Below are 20,113 nucleotides of genomic sequence, written 5' to 3'. Positions count from 1 at the left end.
AGGAATGTTTCTCTTACCTTTTGTTTGATGATCATGTCATTGATTTCTTCCACGTCGCCCACTGTAACAATCTGAGCCTTTATCGCACGGTGGTGTAGAGTAAGCCAGTCAGTCAGCTCAGCCCAAACCTTGTTGAATTCAGCCATCGCTGGCACCTCCAAGAGAAGTGAAGACGGCATATCTGCTTCAGGGAGAGTAGAGCCTGTTGTTACTAGAGTTGAAGTCACCAGTGTGACAGTTTGACCGGCAACTGTAAAAGAAAAAAAAAACACATATGCATGACACATGTATATAAATACACCAGCAAAGGTGCAAAAGATAGATACAGATATATATACAGACACACACACACTATTGGAGGGGAAAAATCAAGCCTTCCAGGAATATTCAGGGATGTTACATAATTCAAAATCCAAAACCCTTAACGCATTTAGGACTACAACCCTTGGTCTTTAATGAATAGTGGTGGAAATATTTTGTAACAATGATGTGCTGGGCGACTCCATAATTCATAAAGGTGAACTATAAATTATGGAGTCGGCCAGCACATCATTCTTATGTTTATCCACATCGGACTAGACAACTAACTGAGCTGGCAGCACCCATGTAAAGGTTACATCTACTGCATCACTTCTTTGGGAGTGCTTTCCACCTTTCTCCCTGACCGGAAATATCTCTTAGCCAATAAATTGCACAGTGAAAAAGTGAAAACGAGTTTCATTGTTACTTGTAATGTACATGTTTATATGTATGCTATGTCATTCGTTTCTACAATGATGGCTGTTATTTCTGCTGTTTGGTGTAAATTCTAAACATCAGCAATAGTTAACTAACATTATTACAAATGTTTTCACTCATTTCAATGTAATCCATTCATTTGCTAAATTAATTTAAATAGGATAATTAAAATTACAAATGAGATAATATGTGGCAAATGATTCTCAAATTGTGAAGTGGTAACAGAAACGACAACAAAAGTTAGGCGATTGCTTGCACTAGTTATTTGCGCCTTTAAAACTGAAATATTAACACACGGCCCTCCCTACAATCTGTTTGCTCATATCTCATCAGCAGTCCTGTTTCGAGCAGATGGAATATGTATACCTCATTAATAACCCACCTTTATTCTGGAGCTAAGCAAGAACATTTTTAAGTCTGTGAAACAAAGCTGGGCAAGGAAGGTAATTTATGGAACAAATAGTTTAGTGTTAGAATTTTGCTCATTCTACCAGCGATGTCTTTGTTTTTTTTGCTTCATAATTCTAAGATCCCCAATCAAGACTCCATACTACTTCCCACCCCATGTAATCTCCAGTTATAGCAGACTGTTCCTTCTTCCTTGCATGCTTGCCTCCTTTGTAAAACTCAGACTCTCATAATATATAAATGATAATAAAAAAAAAAAACACTTTGAACTAAGAAAATATTATCAATGAAAATTGTAAATGAATGTACTGTACTTGTTGGTAAGCATAATATTCTGAATAATGTCAGAAATATTTTTTTCATTTCCTCAATATTTGTTGGACAGATCAAAAGACGGTCCATGGATCATCCAAATGATCACCAAACTTAATCAGTGCTGACTTTCCACAATAAAGCCAAGGTCATAGCTTTGGCCTGACACACTCTTCCCTTCACATTCTGAAGGAATTTATGAGGTTGTGGATTATTTAATAATGTTACTTTTATCAATGATACCTACGTATCACCTTTCTAAAATGGCATAATGACACCTTTTTCAGACCATCGGGCAGCTCAATTAAAATGTGTTCCCTATGAAAAAGCGCTACTTCCCTGCTCCTCTCTGGATAGTCCCAGCTTTTATTGCATGATTGTGAAATCCCTGTCTTCTGATCAATTGCTTTGTCAGGAGATAAAACATAAGTACTACATTGCCTGGCATAACATGAGGTTAAAGCATCCTCAATCCTGCACAGTGTCCCTCCTTTTCTTTGCTCCTACACTACGGCAGAGGCCCAAGCAATCTGTATCCTCCGCAGAAACATTTGTATGCTGGGTTGATTAGTTTGGATACAATTCTTCCCAAACGGAATAGCTTCTGGATAATGAGAAAAGTTAATTTTGTTCTGTTAACAAAATGCATGAAAATACTACTATTCCTTATTATCCCAAGAGCAATCTCACCATAGCCCTATTTACAGTAGGTCTAAAGTAAGTAAATGTAGCTCTTAAACAGGACTCTTCATTAAGCTGGTGAGAGGAAAATCCCTTTGGCACATCCAAACATTGCCCTTTCACTCCATTAGATGTTGCTTGCGAGCCAAATATGCTTTGAATTAAGCCCAGAAAACACTAACAAGTTGGCAAGTACAATAAGTGACAAGTACATAATAATTGATTGCAGATGGGTAATACAATCATCGGATTAACCTATTTAACAAATAGCAGCATCGTTTGTATAGCCATCTTTCAACATTCTACTGAGTAATGACGAAACTGCAACGATATTATAAATAAATGTATGGATGTGAACAATTCGCTTATTCTTCTTGCATTGTTTAATGGTCATTTCCTGCTTTACCCCCTTCTCCCTTCCTAGTGCTATGGGAGGTGTTTGTATGACAGCCCCTTTTTAATGGCACACAAAACGCTCACACAGGCTCCTAAATTTAGGTTTTATATGCAGGACCGTATATGTTTCCAAAAGAAGTATGAACATTGGGAAGTCTTGAAAAGTCAGTAGTGTGATTAACTACTTTGTTTTAAGAAGGGTTAGTGAATGGAAAAGGTAGTAAGGTACTGTACAGTATTAAAATGTACATCATTTTATTTCAACTCTTTAACGGTGTGGTTGAAGAATGGGACCTTTGTTGATCCTTAAAGTGAAAACATGCTAACTGTAAAAACAAAAAAATCCCAAACGGCTCGATAAAAAAATGTAACTGTAATTCTATAATAAGACGATGATAAAGAAAAGAAAAAAGTGGTTTCTAGAAATGAGGAATTGAATAGCACACCTGTCCAGAACTCCCAAGAGCTAGTCCAGGTTTCAAAACATCACATACAGCAAAGGAATGTCTTTTTCAATTTGGACTTCATACTAAACTTTATACTAAACAGTTTTTTATGTACAGGGGAGGCCAACTCCTGTTCTCAAGGGCCACAAACCGGACAGGTTTTTAGCATTTCCCTGCTTCAGCACAGGGGGCTCAATCAGTGGCTAAGTGTGATTGATCCACCTGTGCTATAGCTGGGATATCCTGAATACCTGACCTGTTGGTGGCCCTTGAGGACTGGAGTTTGCCTCCCCCAGTTTAGTAGGTTATGTTCCCCAATGGTCCATTCAAGCATATTAAAAACCAAGCGCAGTGTGCTGTAGAAAGTGAAAGAAATAGGCAATTACAGCTTCCACTTTTCAGTTTTCAAAAAGCAAGCCAACGGGAGAGATGTGAAAACCATTTGATAGTTTTTATATCCACCACTTGTGTATTGTTTAAGCCAGCGTTTCCCAAATGGGGCTCCATGGAGCAGTCCCAGGGGTTCCGCCTACGGACAGGCCGCCCGCACTCAGTATGTCTGCAATTTCTCCTTGAGCCATTAGGTGGTGCTGTGCTGCACAGCTCATGCAGCACCTCATTTGCCTTGCGCATGCAGTGTGATAAGGTGAGTGTGTGAGTGTATGAGTGTGTCATGGGGAGGGGGTTAAAGAGACATGGAGAGGTGGGAGAGGGTGAAAGAGAGACTTGGGGAGGTGGGAGGGGGTGAAAGAGAGATGGAGAGGTGGGAGGGGAGTCAAAGAGAGACTTGGGGAGGTGGGAGGGGTTGAAAGAGACATGGGGAGGGAGGGTGAAAGAGACATGGGAGGGAGGGTGAAAGAGACATGGGGAGGAAGGGTGAAAGAGACGGGGAGGGAGAGTGAAAGAGACATGGGTATGGAGGGTGAAAGTGTGACATGGGGATGTGAGACATATTGGGAGGAAGGGGAGAGATAGACACTGGGGGAAAGGGGAGACAAACTGGGGGAAGGTGAGAGACACACACTGGCTGGAGGGAGAGTGAGAGAGACACTGGGGGTGGGAGAGTGAGATAGACACTGAGGAGGGAGAGTGAGAGAGACACTGAGGAGGGTGAGTGAGAGAGACACTGAGGAGGGAGATAGAGACATTGGGGGGAGGAAGTGACACACTGGCTGGAGGGAGAGAAAGACATTTTAGGTTTTTTTCGACAAATCCCAAACCAATACCAATCAAGTTCTCGCAAAACCAAAACCTCAAACAGGAACCACACCAGTGAAATTGCCCACCCATTGTTATTTACCAGTAAGAATGTATGGCCCAGATCCACAAAGCACTGTTAAGTCAAGGCTCATACCGTCATGTTATCAAAATCAGAAACAAACGTTATGCTCCCTGAGGATAACGCCAATCCACAAAGCTAAATATATGCAAAAACCACAGCCATTAGTAATCTTATTAGCATAGGGTTAGCGGCATGTTAAATTAGCACAGCCTTGGGTTTGCTTAACATAACTTGTGTTACCTAAAGGTGGTGTTATCTTCCTCAAGACCCTGAAATATGGGGGAAGGGAGAGGAGGAAGACCTATTTTAGTAGCATGACAAGTGCTATATCCCCTCAACAATTCACGGAGAGACACCTGTGTACAAAAATTAGCAAAACTGAGATACATACCTGGGATATATGTTAATACAATGTGCAAAGTACAGCTAACCCCCTTATAACGCTGTGCTTGGGGTCCAAAGAATCACATCACGTTATAAGCGGATCGCGTTTGAAATAATGTACAAATGTATGCATTGTACAATAAAGTATTTAAGATACCAATAATCGTGTTGTAAAGTATTCATAAGTATGAAAATTGGGAGCCACGTTTGCATCGTGTTATAAGCGGATTCACGTTGTAACGGATCATGTTATAACAGGGTTGAGGTGTATATTTAAATGACTCTCTTTAAGTCAACAATGGAGCTTTGTGCATCTGGGACTATGAGTTGGCGCATTATTTTCATACACTCTTTTAGTCCGTTCACTGCTACACGGGCAATGCGTTGCCTTTTTTTAAAGCCCCAGAACCCTATATGAGTTTAACTCATATAATTACCGTATCTTGGCCTGCACTATGTCTCTATCTCTCTCCCTTTCCCAACTAAGTTCATGTTAAATCTCTGCATTTACTATAGCGGAGCTCTGTTGCGTTGTTAGGGGGAACACCTCTTTTGCATAATATTAGCGCCAACGCTCAGTATAGCTAAAGCAAGGCCTGTTACAGCTGAAAACAGCCATTAACACTGTGTTAGTGCGCTTTGTAGAAACCCGTTAGCACTCAACGACAGGTTAACTTAAGTTCATGCCTTGTTAAGTCAATAACAGAGCTCTGTGTATTTAGGCCTACTGTATGTCTGAAAATTAAGAAAGTGTAGAAAATGTGCTACGTTACTATGTTTATTTTAGATACAGCAGGATGATGAAATATTCATAGTGCATATGTATGAATCATATTTTGACAGTGTGGTTACAGAAAAGCCAGGCATCTGTCACATTAATTAAAAGCTTTAGAATATTTTCATTGGAACTGCATTTATTTGCGCTTCTACGTGAACACTGATGTTGTTATTGCCTTTTAATATATCTTATGGTATAAGTACAATGAAGATTGCCCCATCAAATAACTGAGCGTGCATTTTAACACAGTGAAAATAGTTCTTTGTACTGTGCTAAAATCTGCAGTCCACAGAGATCAGCATTATTTTTGCATTTCTTTTATATTTACTTTAAAAGATCTCTGCTTGCCCTTTCAGGGGGTGTTCTTATTTTTAAAATCTAATACTTTGTTCAGGACACAAGCAGTTGAAATACTGTATGAAGTGTATGGAAGGTTACATTCCCCAGAAGCCAGGGCAATCTAAAGGTTACCATGGCAACCTTAGAACCGTAGAAGTTAGAAATTAAGAAAAGCATAAGTAACACTGAATTGTATTTAATTTTATTTTTAAGCAGGAATTACTGAAGAGCAAGATACAGTACCAACATTATAGGAATTAAACTCAGACACTTCTGGGAGGGATTGTAGTTTTAAACACAGAATATCTGTGAGAGTCTCCTCACAGATACTGTACAGAATCTCTAGGGTATATGATCAAATAATCCACCTACAATAGACATACTGTATGTATTAACCCAGTTATACAGGGGCAATAATAATAAATCTTTCACCACTACATGTAGTTAATCTAATAAAAAATGCATTTCATTTGGTGAGGTTTTTCGTAATTGTCCAGGGAATAGTTAAATTAATTTATTTCATACAGTACCTTTCTGTAGTAACATTTTTTAAATCCCCAAGATTCAATTCAGTGCACGCTGATTACAGTCATATTACGGAAAATGTCACAGCAACAACAAAAAAGTCACCTGGTCAACAAAGACTTTAAGAATTAAGAGGCTTATTCTATCATTATTAATTGTTTATCTACAGGAGTTATTTATGGATTAGTCTGTCCTTGTGATTTAATATACGTTGGAATGATGACAAGGGAGTTACGCAGACGTCACGTAGAACAGGTACTGTATACAACATTAAAAAGTCTGTTACGAATAACAGGAATGGTACAAACTAACTAGTGTGGCTATACATTTTTCTATCAGCACATAATGCCTGGTCATCTGGGTTAAGAGCATGGTATCCAAAAAATAGCAACGGGGAGTAGAGGTGGGAATATGGAAAGGCTTCTACTACAGAAGGAATCTAGGTGGATTTTTACCATTAATAGTGTTGTCCCTAAGGGATTTAACGAAGAGCTCCTGTACTCTGCATTTATATGAGTTAGGTGGGTGTTATATTTTGGACAACTTACTTGGATATACAATTTTTCATGTTACTTGGTTTGGACAGATCCAATGTGGTAATTCTCCCTCCAAATAGAGGTAAATGAGAATTTTAGTCAGGTAGTGTTTGGACCTGCTAATGGTCATGCCTTGACGTGGCTTGCAGGCTTATAACACTTTGACCAAAGGGTTTAACTAAATGACCCTTTTTCAAGAGAATATATAAGTATTTCACTGTGTATTTTTGTCATATTGGATGTAGCATTGGGCTTTTCTTTCTTTTGTTGGATATACATTACTTTCAATATAGAAAAAAGAAAAAAGAAGAGAGTGCACAACCACTCACAGGGGTCGATTCTAATAGCTTCATAACTTTGCTGCCATATCGAATGGTTTGGCATGTTCCCACCAAACGGTTTGTCATTTGTGTTATCACAGTATACAGAAAGAATCAGAAAGCAATATCGCAGGTCACAAACCGTGAGGTAGGAAAATGCCAATACCGCTCGGGACAGCAGCGATGAAATCTCAGCCTCTCTCAAAGTTCTCCCCTGTACGATTTGCCTGCAGTCTGTAAGAGCTGCATAGAGAGCTGCACAGAGAGAGCTGCATCTCCCTACACATCTCTTGCAGGAGATCGCACAGTTTTTATTTAGATTTTAATAGCAGGGTACTGTAGCAGGGGGCCCCCTGGAGCACAACCACATTCATTTAATGTCCGGGCACCCCCTGCTTTCTGAGATACAGGGTGCCGGTATCTCTTATGCGCTTAAATGTCCCGGTCATGTGATGGGGGAGATTTAAACATTGCAAAGATATCGGAACCCCGTCATGGGAAGCAGGGGTTCCCTGGGACTGAAATGAATGTGGTTCAGTTTATTTTATCATTTAAAACTGGGAGAAAATGCAGATTTCCTGAAGAAACATGTAGGGGATTTCACGCTACACAGAGCGCTTTCTGTATAGAATGAAACGCATTGGTAGGGCAACGCCTTGCTATTTTTTCCATCATGACCAATAAATAATTGTTTTATGGATAACACACTTGCCCTCTAATCAAGTCTTTTTTGGCTATCCCTGGTTGTGCTCTGCTACCTCCTTCTTATTTTGTATCCTGCATTTCACTGACAGAGTCACACTTAGATTGCCTGAAATTTGGTTCAACATGGACGCAGCAGCATACTTGTGAGTTTTTGCTTGCTGCATGTGTTTCCACACCCAGTACCTTTCCTCATCTCAAGAGATATAATCCAGGCTTCGTCATAGGAATATCCATTTATATTATCTACACACCAGTTTTTCTGTATATAGTCTTTAGCACCATGCACTTATGACTTTCATTTGCCCATTCAAAATAAAACATTATCCAGCCCACATAAAGTAAATAAAAGCTCTACTTACCCCTGCCAGGATGAAGGGTCATCCTCATCATCGTCCTCTGGGTCATTGTTCTCCGTAGACAGCAACAGTACAATCAAAAAACAAACTAATGGCCACTAACCACTGAATCACCATAGCGGTTAGTAACTGTCATAGTAATTAAGGGGTTAAACCCCATCCCATGCTACCTACCCTGGACGCCTAACCACCTTCTCCGGGGCAACTACTCGCACCACCCACTACCCTTTGATTGGCATAGTGTTAAACCATGGCCATAATATGGCCATGGATTGCCACTATAGCAATAAATGGGCAATCTACAAATAAAAAAAAACATGTACTGAATAAAATAAATTACATTGCAATACAAAAAAAATGGCAATAAACCTATTGATTGACACAGTGGTACACCATACCCATATAACATAGAACTCCCCCCATAGAGTGGAAATCTGATGTCAGATGCCTTCTGACTGAATCGGACGCCACAGAGGACAGGCAAAGTGTGATACATCTATGCTTCTATATTTTAAACCTTTTGTACGTGCAATACTTACCCCTTTTATATGAACTGCTAATTATATTTTTATATTACTACACTATGTGGTTGTGTGCTTTCTTCTTTTTTATTTTTTGTATACAGCTCTGCGATGTGGAGCCCACGCCTTTGATGAGTAGCGCACCTGCAGTTACCTTATCCCATGATTTGTATTCATGACTGGACCTTGTTAGGTTAACTGCCTTGTAAACCTCTGTGTGTTCAGTCACTTCAAGTATTATTACACTTTTCTCTAACTTTTTATTACTATTAGGCAGGGCATCACCCTCTAACATTGGTTTTCTCTACTTTTTCATATTAACACTTTGAGCGCCGCATTTTCCTGTTCTATTACTCTCAATATATTACATGTACTAATTGCTGACAGTGGATGTTATACTCTGGAGATCATATTGCTATACATTATGTATGACCACCTATATAGAAAACTGTTAATTGGTGAACCATTAAGGTATTATTAAATCAATGATTAGTTGTAGAAATGCACATTTTGCTGTGCTAAAGTTGTGGATTTGGATTGATCCTTGGAGTACAGAGTTATATAACTTTATATTTCTTCTCTTATTTTTATATAAAAATTCACAGTGATCCATGATGTGTTTATAGTACACATGATATTGATATTTGTTTAGTATTAGTTATCCGTCTCTCTTCTATGTTTTGTATGACGTCACCATGTATTCATGATATATTGCCGGATAGCATGCATTTTAAACCACGCCCCTCATGAAGCAGTGTGAAACGTACGTTGGGTCACCGAGGAGAGCAGATACACATTGCAGCATGGAGGGCAAGGCGGCCTACATTTTACTGACACCATATTTCTGAGTATTGACCCGGGACTATCTTGGACTCTCATTATAGCAGTGAACTGTCTGCAGACTGTGCAGTGATATCCAAGGAACATTCATTCTCCTCTATTCATATTTAGGCAGTGCTTTTGTTATACAATATATTGAGTGATGACCTCTTATATACGTTTAGCATTCCTCCATTATATTTTCTGTGTCCTTTTGGTACCCGGGTACTGTGATATCTCCATGTGTGGATCCTTTTGGTTTCCCTCATGGTGTATTTATAATTGCTGCACTATTCATTCTATTACATATAATATTTGGGATTATCTACGATTTCTGCTGTCAGACTATTTAGATAATGTGGAAAAGAAGGAGCACACACAAGACTAAGGGAGAGTTAAATAAACTTCAATCAGTATTAAGTCATCAGAGCTAATACACAGGTAACGTTTCAGGACTCAAGGTCCTTTCCTCAGACCCAACGCAGGACGTGTTGGGTCTGAGGAAAGGACATTGAGCCCTGAACCGTTACCTGTGTATTAGCTCTGATGACTTAATACAGATTGAAGTTTATTTAACTCTCCCTTAGTCTTGTGTGTGCTCCTTCTTTTCCACATTATCTATCAGTCTTTGGATCTAGCTTTGGGACGCCAGGATCAACAGGAGGTAAGCACCACAAGCATAATACGTTTTTCTATTTTTTCAATAGTGATGTGCCACTTATACCTACTTTTGTTCTGTCAGACTATTTAGGTTTTAATTTTTAATGCATATCAAGTGTGCCCTACTTTATGTATCTCTCTTTGAGATACTTTCTCAGTTTTTTGATTATTCTACAGTATATCCACCAAAGCGGCGATCGGGACGTTTTTGGTTGAAATTATCCATGGACTTCAATGGGGAATTTCTGCCAAAAAGCCCAATCTGCCGATTCGGTGGATATAGACTAAGCCCCAAAGGCCAAATTTATTCAAGTCTATTAAACTATTAAACTATTTAACGTCATGTTAACCGAGTTAATGCTTGTTAATCATACCGCAGTATTAACTAAAGCAAACAATGCAACGTTAACCAGAATTTAGACCCGCATGGCATTTATTTATCGGTCATTTTTCAAAATAATATATGTTCATTACAACTTAAATAAAATTAATGTCAAGCTCCGTTATGGTTACCACTGGGAGATAACGTACAATATCAAGTCATACCTAAGGCCTGGGACTTAGGTGCTGCTGCTCGCTCTTGCTTGCTGCTGCTCGCTCTACCAGGAGCTTTTTGCTATCCTGGCAGAGGAGACAGCAAGCGTGCTTGGGAGGCGGGTATCACTGTGTGTGTGTCACTGTGTAGCTCTCAGTGTGTGTATGTGTATGTCACTTTGAAGTGGTCTGTGTGTTTGTGTGTCACTGGGGAACCTGTGTGTGTGTGTATATGTGTGTGTGTATATTATATAATATTTTAAATTTTTTTAAAAAAGACATGTTGTGAGATTAAATTATTTATTAACATTGTGCAACTTTGATAAATATATACACACACACACCACGCACCACACAGACACACATACACACACATACACCACGCACCACACAGACACACATACACACACATGCACACATACATACACCACGCATCACACAGACATACACACACACACATACACACACCACACAGACATACACACACACACACACACACACACACACACACACACACACACACACACACACACACACACACACACACACACACACACACACACACACACACACATACACACACACACACACACCTCTTTGCTGCCTTTGTCTTGTCTGGTAGTTATAATGCCGGACCGGCTGCAGACCCATTGGATGGGAGCGGTCACATTTCAAACTTGCCTGTCTCGGGGAAGTTTCTCAGCCTCCGCACGCATAAGCAAGCATGCGGAGGGAGAAACTATAGCCGCGCTGATAACAGATGCAGGGGCTTTATGCATCTGTTCAGCGCGGCTCAGCGACGCTGAGTGCACTATGTCCTGGGCCTAAGTCAAGCTCTCCCGTCTCTTCCCCTTGGAATAGCAAAAGCCCAATTTTATTGTTGGGATAGCCACGAAATAAATAATGTCACGTTATTTGAACATAATGTAGCTTTACAGTGAAATAACGTGACGTTAAACCTATTCTAATGAGCTCAATTGTGATTGTTATTTTTGCATATAATTAATGTGTAAATAATGCGTTAGCTCAGGGAAAATAATGCTTGTTTACCTAATGGTGAATCTAGGCCTAAGAGATAGAAAAGTTAGAAGATGCATAAAATGTGACTGTTCACAGTAATCTTACAAAGGTAAGGAGGTATATTTTTACACATCTTATGTCCTGCCAGATTTCTGTTTTAATGATATCTCACTCTCTTCAACCTGGCTGAGCTGTCTAGTACACATGTTCAGCGGCTTTGGACCTATGCTCTGGCTTTTATGACCTTTGATGCAGATGCCTTGAATTAAGAAGCTGAACAGCACCTTTAAGATCTGGATGTGACTAGAGATGTAGACTAGGAATGATAGTTCTTTGAGTTAGTTCTTCAAACTACATACAAACATACTGTAATGTTGCAGAAATTCTATATATTTTTTACAATTTAAAAACAGATTTTATGTAGTGCTCCCATCAATATTTTTCAGTACAGGAACAACTTACCTGATTTTTGCTAAATCTGTCACAAAATACTATAAAAGTGATTAGAAAGTTTTTAGCTTTAATGCGCAACATAAACCTACTGGGCTATATTCCTAAATCAGCTTCATGAATACATACATTACATCGAACCCAAAACTGTTAATTAGAATAATAATCACGAGGTCAAAGGTGTACCATTGAATAAAAAAGCCACTGTGATGCTATATTGCAAACACTAATTATACCAACCATACCAAAGGGCCAAAAATGTACAGTAAGTCTGCCAAAGAGCCCTGAACACCAGCTACAGTATACATGATAACTTTGAAGGAAAAAGAATCAAAATATCAATGTTGCAGTGGGAATCTGAAAAATGATTTATATAGAGGAAACAATTACATTTTTATAGTAATGGAAAATTACAAAAGAACATTGTTGAAACCCTTTGTAACACTGAGAAGATATTTGCAGTTCGTTTCACTGTACATGCTATGCTATTTTGAAGTCATAACTATAACAGAATCACTGCACACAAATGTAACGCCTGAACAACGTCGAAGGAGTTAAGTATTGAAGATGAATGAGGAAGTCAACAAAATGTTTATTCATTTTTAATGCACACAGAGGGCATTTACTCTATTAGACCACTCTTTTCCCTATGAGCTTTATGTGAACAGTAATAATAATAATAATAACAACAATAATAACCAATGGGACGCAATGTGCTTCATAACTACACTATAGTGTGTGGTATATAGGAGTTTTATAGACACAGTATTGCATTGCCAGATTTTAACCCAATCTTAGTACACTTGCTCACATGAATAATACATTTAATACAAAGATTTGAAAATTTTACTTATGTAAAATGTTTCAAATGTTGCTCACACCTGCAGTACTAGTTATGTAACAGAAAAGACAGTCCAGTGTTGGAGAGCGGTGCACAGCTGAAGAGAAGGGGCCAGCAGCCAAAATTCAGAGGTTAAAAAACATTTATTAAAGCAACATAGTAACGGGGAAACTCACTCTTACGCATTTCAGGCAAACGCCTTTTCTCAAAGAGTACATCCGCATCTAACTTCGCTCCCCGTCATATAGAGAATCCCCCGCCCCAAACACTGACGTCATAGATACAAATTTGGCGCAAATATCATATGGAGTAGTCCCATAGGTGGATCTCTCCTCCAATCGGCTGCCCCTAACTGGAACTGCGTCTAGTGTGAACGGGGGAGGATTCCAACGATGCAGGGGAAACGAATACAAATTAATAGAAAGAAAATCAATACATAAAGACTCACAAATAACTATAATAACATAAATAACAAACAACCTAATTAAAACTGGCGAATACAGTTTCATATGGAAGAGGTACATGGATAAGAAAAAAAATATATATATGGCTATACTAGATATTGAAATAGCCGCATGTGAATTCTCAATATTATGCATAAAAGAAATTCATATAAATAAAGAATTATATCGAAAAAAATAAATTCTGCACATGTGAGATATACACTCTTATAGAATCTTAACACAAATCGGTTCAGTCATGCAAAGTGACATAATAAAGATTGGAGAATATCTGAAAGCAAAAGAACAGCAAATAATGAAGCAATTATAAAAAAGCAGCAATAAAGAATACCCAGATAATAGTTCACAATACTGAAAAAGATATCAATATAAATATAATAATCTTGATTTGAATCTAATAGTTATGAAAAGTCTGGATAGATATTACAACATATAATCAAGTTTACTTCAGAAAGTGCTTTAGCTCCCAATCTTGATTCATGCCCCTGGGAGTAAGTGTCCCAAGGGCATAAATCTAATGCATCTCCCTACAATTTAGGATAGCTTCTCTATCTCCCCCCCTGATGTTTATCTGTATGTATTCAAGAGCACTATACGTAAATGTGCTCAATGAACCTGAGGGGCAGTTGGTGAAGTGGCGAGCCACAGGGAATCTAACATCCTGGTTTTTGATAGTTCTGATGTGTTCACCTATTGTAGTTTTTAATGTCTGAATGGTTCGACCTACGTAGCCACTCCCACAAGCACATCTGAGCAGATAAATAACGTAATTGGTATTACACGTTATGAATGATTCTATGTAGTACTTCCGACTTGTGTATACATTTTTAACACATTTAATGGGTAATGCATATCGGCAGAGATTACAGTTCCCACATTTAAAGAAACCCTTTGGTTGAGTAGATGAGGTGGCTTTAGAAGAACAGTACAGACTGGGTGATACAATATTACCAATAGTTTTTGCTTTTTTAAAAACCATACTAGGATTACAGGTTGTAAAACAGTCTAAATCCTTATCTAATTTTAAAACAGACCAATGTCTGTTTATAATCTGTCTGATCTGTTCAGCTTGTTTGGAGAAATTGGTCACAAATAATGGCATGTGGTTTGTTGCATCATTCTTAGGAAATAATTTACCTTTTTTGTTATTGAACCTCTTGTTGGTGTTGGAAAGAAGTATATTTCTATCAATGTTTGAAGCATGTTCAAAGGCCAGATCCAAATCCTTCTCCCTATAGCTACGTTCTCTGAATCTCTTTTTTAACTCCTCTGCTTGTATAAGAAAGGATTCCCTAGTGGAGCAGATCCTTTTGAGCCTTAGGAACTGCCCTTTGGGGATACCCTTTATTAAAGATCTCGGATGGGCACTGTTAGATCTGAGCAGGGAATTCCGAGAGCTCTCCTTCCTATATACATTCGTTTGTATTTTTAAATCCATGTCTATATACAAATGTATATCAAGGTAATCAATCTTTGTTGGATGAACATTATGAGTAAATTTTAAATTAAAAGTATTCGCTTCAAGATACTCAAAAAATAGGAGGTGTGTCAAGATCCCCATTCCAAATGAACAATAAATCGTCGATATAGCGACGGTAAAACATAATGTGTTCTCTAAATGGATTGGTGTCCCCGAAAATGTGAGTAGTTTCCCAAAATCCCATAAAAAGGTTAGCATATGAAGGTGCAAATGACGTGCCCATAGCTGTCCCTTGTGTTTGCAAATAATATTTATTATCAAACATAAAGTAATTGTGCTGTAACAAAAACATGACTGGATCCAGTAAAAAAGTGCTCTGTGCCAAGTGAATGTTGGAATTATTCAAAAAGTGACAAATAGCCCTCGTGCCTAAGGTGTGATCTATGATAGTATATAAGGAGGTCACATCAAGTGTGACCCACATAAGCATGTTAGACCAAGTGATGTTTTGAATATCTTGAAGCAAATCTAACGAATCCCTTAAGTAGGAGGGAAGTGTTTTAACTAATGTCTGTAAAAAATAATCCACGTACCTAGATAGACCATTTCCCAAAGATCCAATACTCGAAATGATGGGTCTGCCTGGAGGGCAGTCAAGAGATTTATGGATCTTCGGGAGATGGTGAAAAATAGGCACGGTTGGAAAAGGATTATAAAGATAGAGTGATTCCTGTTTGGTTAGAACCCCCAATTCCCTGCCCAGATCTATAAGATCATGAATCTCTGCCAGATATGGTTGTGTGGGATCTCTGTCAAGTTGACAATATGCCTCTGAGTTATTTAGCTAAGGGCTTCTGAGCGGTATGTGTCAGTATGCATAATAACCACCGCTCCGCCCTTGTCCGCGCTTTTGATGACAATGTCGGACCTCATTTTAAGTGAATGTAAATGTAAACGTTCCTCCTTAGATATATTATCAAAGAGCGGAGTGGAAAAGGAAAATCCTCTCGCTACGGTTTGTAAATCCTTCTCCACTAACTTTTCAAAGGTTTCCAAATATGGACCCTTAGAGAAGGAAGGACAAAAAATGGATTTATTTTTGAAGTCAGTGTGTTTACTTCCCCTCAGGAATAAAAGTTGTTCCTCTATATCCATCACATCATTAGATTCTACATTAACAGATAAATCTATCATGTCCTGAAGCACGCCATACTCTTTAAAGGATAATCTGTCTTCCCGATTATCATCAATCGCAGGACAGGGATCAGAAATGTCCCTGTCCTCCGATGGAGGAGAATCAGGGATCGATATGTTCTTGGAAAAGAAAAACTTTTTTAGTGATAATTTCCTGATGTATTTCTGAAGGTCAATGACCGTATTGAACAAGTTGAAGTTATCCATAAGGGCAAAGTTAAGGCCCTTGTTCAAGACGGCCATTTCACCCTCAGAAAGTATCACACCTGAAATGTTCAAAACTTTGTTGTTACACATCATGGATCTATTTTCCTCTTCTTTAGCGCCCCTTCTTTTGGACGAGCACCTTGTCCTTTTTGTTGTTTTTTTGAGGCTTTATTACTCCAAAGGTCATAGGATATAGATGCTTCTCCTTGATGTCTCTGATGTCATCTCTCATAGTCGGTGTTGTCCCGATCTCTATCAGTGTCGTCATCTGTTGAAAAGGAGACTGTATGTTTACGAGCATCCCCATCTGATATGTCAGAGATACTGGATGTTTCTGGGAACTTCTTTAGGATCGATCTCTTGGGTGTAGATTTTTTATAATTATCCTTCTTGTTCTTAGAATTTCTTTGTATATTGTCTTGACAAGTAGGGGGTCTTGATGTTGACGGTCTTTGCCAAGCATAAATTTGATTACGCTCATAGTCCCCTCGATCTCTTTCAAATTTTTGTTGTTTCTTGGCCATAATCTTATCTTCAGACTTTCTTATATTATGAGATAATCTTTCATCCATAGTTTGGAAATCCTCCATACCCTTGAAGGTATTCAGCTTTTGTTGTAAATCCTTTATATTTTTCTTCACAGTATTCCTCTCTTGGATTTTAGTCTTAATGATGAGATCCATTAGTTTCATGGAACAATCATCCAAGATTTTGACCCATTCAGATTCAAAGTTTTTGGACGGAAAACCAAAGGACGGAGTTTTCTTTACTCGCAGACCTCTTGGTATCCTTTTAGATATAATGTAATTGTCCAATGTAGTAATGTCTCACCATAGTCTAATATTTGTAAGGAGGATTCTTTCCAATTTGGTAAAGTATAAACTCAAGTCCGCATTGTCTTCACACGTATCATATGTCACATTGTCAAATAAATGAGCAGCTCTCCGTTTCCTCCCTGCATTGTCAGCGCATGTCTGGACAAACGTAGTGTTGACAGATTCATCTATGTCCACGTCCTCTATGTCCTCTTCCATGATTAAAAAATCACCCGTATACTATTCTAAAATAGGTATAATAGACAGTGACCTTGATCACTTTTGGTGTATGCTGGCCCCAAGCGAATAAATAGAAAACGCTGATGATACCATTCAAACGAACTACTGCATAATAGTCATCAACTTGATTGCATAGAAACAAAGTTCCAATAGCAGTGCTCAGGATTGCAGGTACATATATATGTATAAATGCTTGTAAATTGCACACATATGCATGTGAAAGAGGAGCAAAATAAAGCTGTGTAGGTGAAGTACTGGACCCAGTACTTCACCTACACAGCTTTATTTTGCTCCTCTTTCACATGCATATGTGTGCAATTTACAAGCATTTACACATATATATGTACCTGTAATCCTGAGCACTGCTATTGGAACTTTGTTTCTATGCAATCTAGTTATGTAACATTTTAAATCTTATTGTGCCTAGGCATGTATGCATGTACATTGCACTTTATATAACACCAGTCAGTGTTACGTATGTATGTAGGTCTATGTTTATTCATGCCATGCTAACAGTATAGGCAGCGATTTACAGAAATATTATACAAGGCCGAATAATGGGAAATATATTACAACATTGAAATATTTATCCATTTATAAAATATTTTACCAGGAAGTAATACATTGAGAGTTGCCGCTCATTTTCAAGTATGTCCTGGGAAATGAGAACATCACATATAAAAACTAAATACCGGGTAAAAGAAGTCTCTGTCTATACATTGCAATTGGGTGGTAATTTGTGAATACTGTAGGTCTGAAGCAAGGCCCAGAGGCTAAGTAAGTGCAACTGCTGAGGAATATGTATGTTTTCACTACACAGGTTTAAATGTTGGTGCAGTTACGAAAATAAAGTCTGTTTTTAAGCAAGTGATGACAACATATATTATAAATAATGACCAACTGCATTACTCTCTTCCCTCTGTTCCATCACACGTTGAGCACTGGAGTTTGAAGTCTCAAGGTGCTCTCCAATTTTCTCCCACTCCCCATCAAAAACAGTAGAAAGCTTTGAAAAGCTGCAGAGAGCCATGGGGGATCTAAAAGGGGAACTCACCTCCCAGAGCACCAGAATAGGGGAGGCTGAAAGTAGAGTGGGTGACCTGGAGGAAAACTCTGCAGCACGGCAACTAGAAATGCAGACTTTAAAAAGAAAGAATCAGTCCCTAGAGGAAAAAAATGGATGATCTGGAAAATAGATCACAGACAAAAAATACACCGGTCTGAGACTGCAATTAATCAGGGGGAGTAAGAGAAATAGAGTTCTCCTGCAGGGATTGCATCCAGTGCTGCTGTAGATGGAGGCGCTGCACCAGTGAGAGAGAACCAACCATCACCCCCAAAAGCCTGTCCTGTTTTCCCCATTAACAAAGGCAGAAACTCAATATAGAGTCTTTAATCTATATAGATATGGCAATAAAGCTGGCAAACTAATGGGGAATTTAGTCAGGAACTACACATCATCTAAACATATAACGAAAATACAGAAAGCTAATGGGGAAATCTGAACTGAACCCAAAGAAATATCTTTAGCATTTCAAGAATACTATCAAAAACTATATGGAAAGAGTGAGTAAAATGCAGAGGTAATGGAGGATTTCATGGGAAAATTACAATTGCCTAAATTAACAAGGGAAGATCAACAAAGATTAAATTAGCCAATTTCCATAGAAGAAATATCAGGTTCAATAAAAAAACGTAAAAAGGGCAAAGGGACAGGGCCCTAGGGGTTTGGGGCTGAATTCTATAAAATATTAGGTGCAGAAATAGGTCTACCACTTAAGGAAGCGTTCAAAGATATATTACAAACTGAAGAAAACTTAAAAATGGGTAAGATGGCTTTCATGAGAATTCTTCACAAGGAAGGGAAAAACCCACTAAATCCAGAATAATATAGACCAATTAAATTATTAAATCAACACGCCAAGATCCTCTCATTTTAGCAGAGAGGATAGCATCAATCCTACCAAAATTGATCCATCCAGATCAATCTGGATTTGTAAAGGGGAGACTTCCGGTAAAGAATATTAGAAAAGTTATAGCTGCAGTAAACTGGACCAAATCTAATATAAAACATAACAAAAATAATATTATAATATCAATAGTTGCCGAAAAGGCCTTTGATAATGTAAGCTGGAAGTATCTGTTCTAGGTACTGCAAAAAGTTGGGATTGAGGGACCTTTCCTTAGGATAATACAATCAATGTACGCAGATCCAAAAGCTAAAATAATGGCAGCGGGGTTACTGTCTCCCGAGTTTAAATTATACAGAGGTACGACACAAGGGTGCCCTCTGTCACCTTTACGCTTTAATTTAGCTATCGGCCTTTCGCCGAATATCTGAGACATATGGAAAGTTTCAAGGGAATCAACATAGGGAAGTATGAAGTTAAATTAGCTCTATTTGCGGACGATCTGCTGCTCCTTGTGTAGGAGGCGTTGCCCAACATATTTAAGCCATTGGGGAATTTGGTAAATTCTCAGGGTTCAAAGTTAATGTTACAAAAACAGAAATGTTAATCCTCACAAATAATAATGATGTAACATAGGATGAGAAGTTACCCTTTAAAAGGACAAGGAAATATATAAAATATCTAGGTATTTATATTGCAGTGGACCTGGGAAAACTATATGTAGACAATTTTAAGAGTATTTTTCAGAAGGTAATAAAGGAACTGGAAGGGTGGCAGAACCTCCCTCTGAACCTGTCAGGGAGATGCCAACTGAT

At 38.4% G+C, this 20,113-nt stretch overlaps 1 protein-coding gene across 17 annotated transcripts in view; it reads right to left on the bottom strand.

The window, feature by feature from the left end:
• The window catches only part of DMD (dystrophin), a 2,761,517-nt gene that overhangs the window by 714,332 nt on the left and 2,027,072 nt on the right, over window positions 1-20,113 (bottom strand). For all 17 annotated transcript variants that reach the window (XM_075590265.1, XM_075590266.1, XM_075590270.1 and 14 more), the window contains one exon: window positions 18-250. In XM_075590265.1, coding sequence (XP_075446380.1) covers window positions 18-250 — 233 coding nt within the window. The remainder of the gene's footprint in view (window positions 1-17; window positions 251-20,113) is intronic.

The sequence above is a fragment of the Ascaphus truei genome, chromosome 3, assembly GCF_040206685.1.
Source record: "Ascaphus truei isolate aAscTru1 chromosome 3, aAscTru1.hap1, whole genome shotgun sequence".
NCBI lineage: Eukaryota > Metazoa > Chordata > Amphibia > Anura > Ascaphidae > Ascaphus > Ascaphus truei.
Note: the sequence above shows the minus strand (reverse complement) of the source record. Positions and strands in the feature narration are given on the sequence as shown.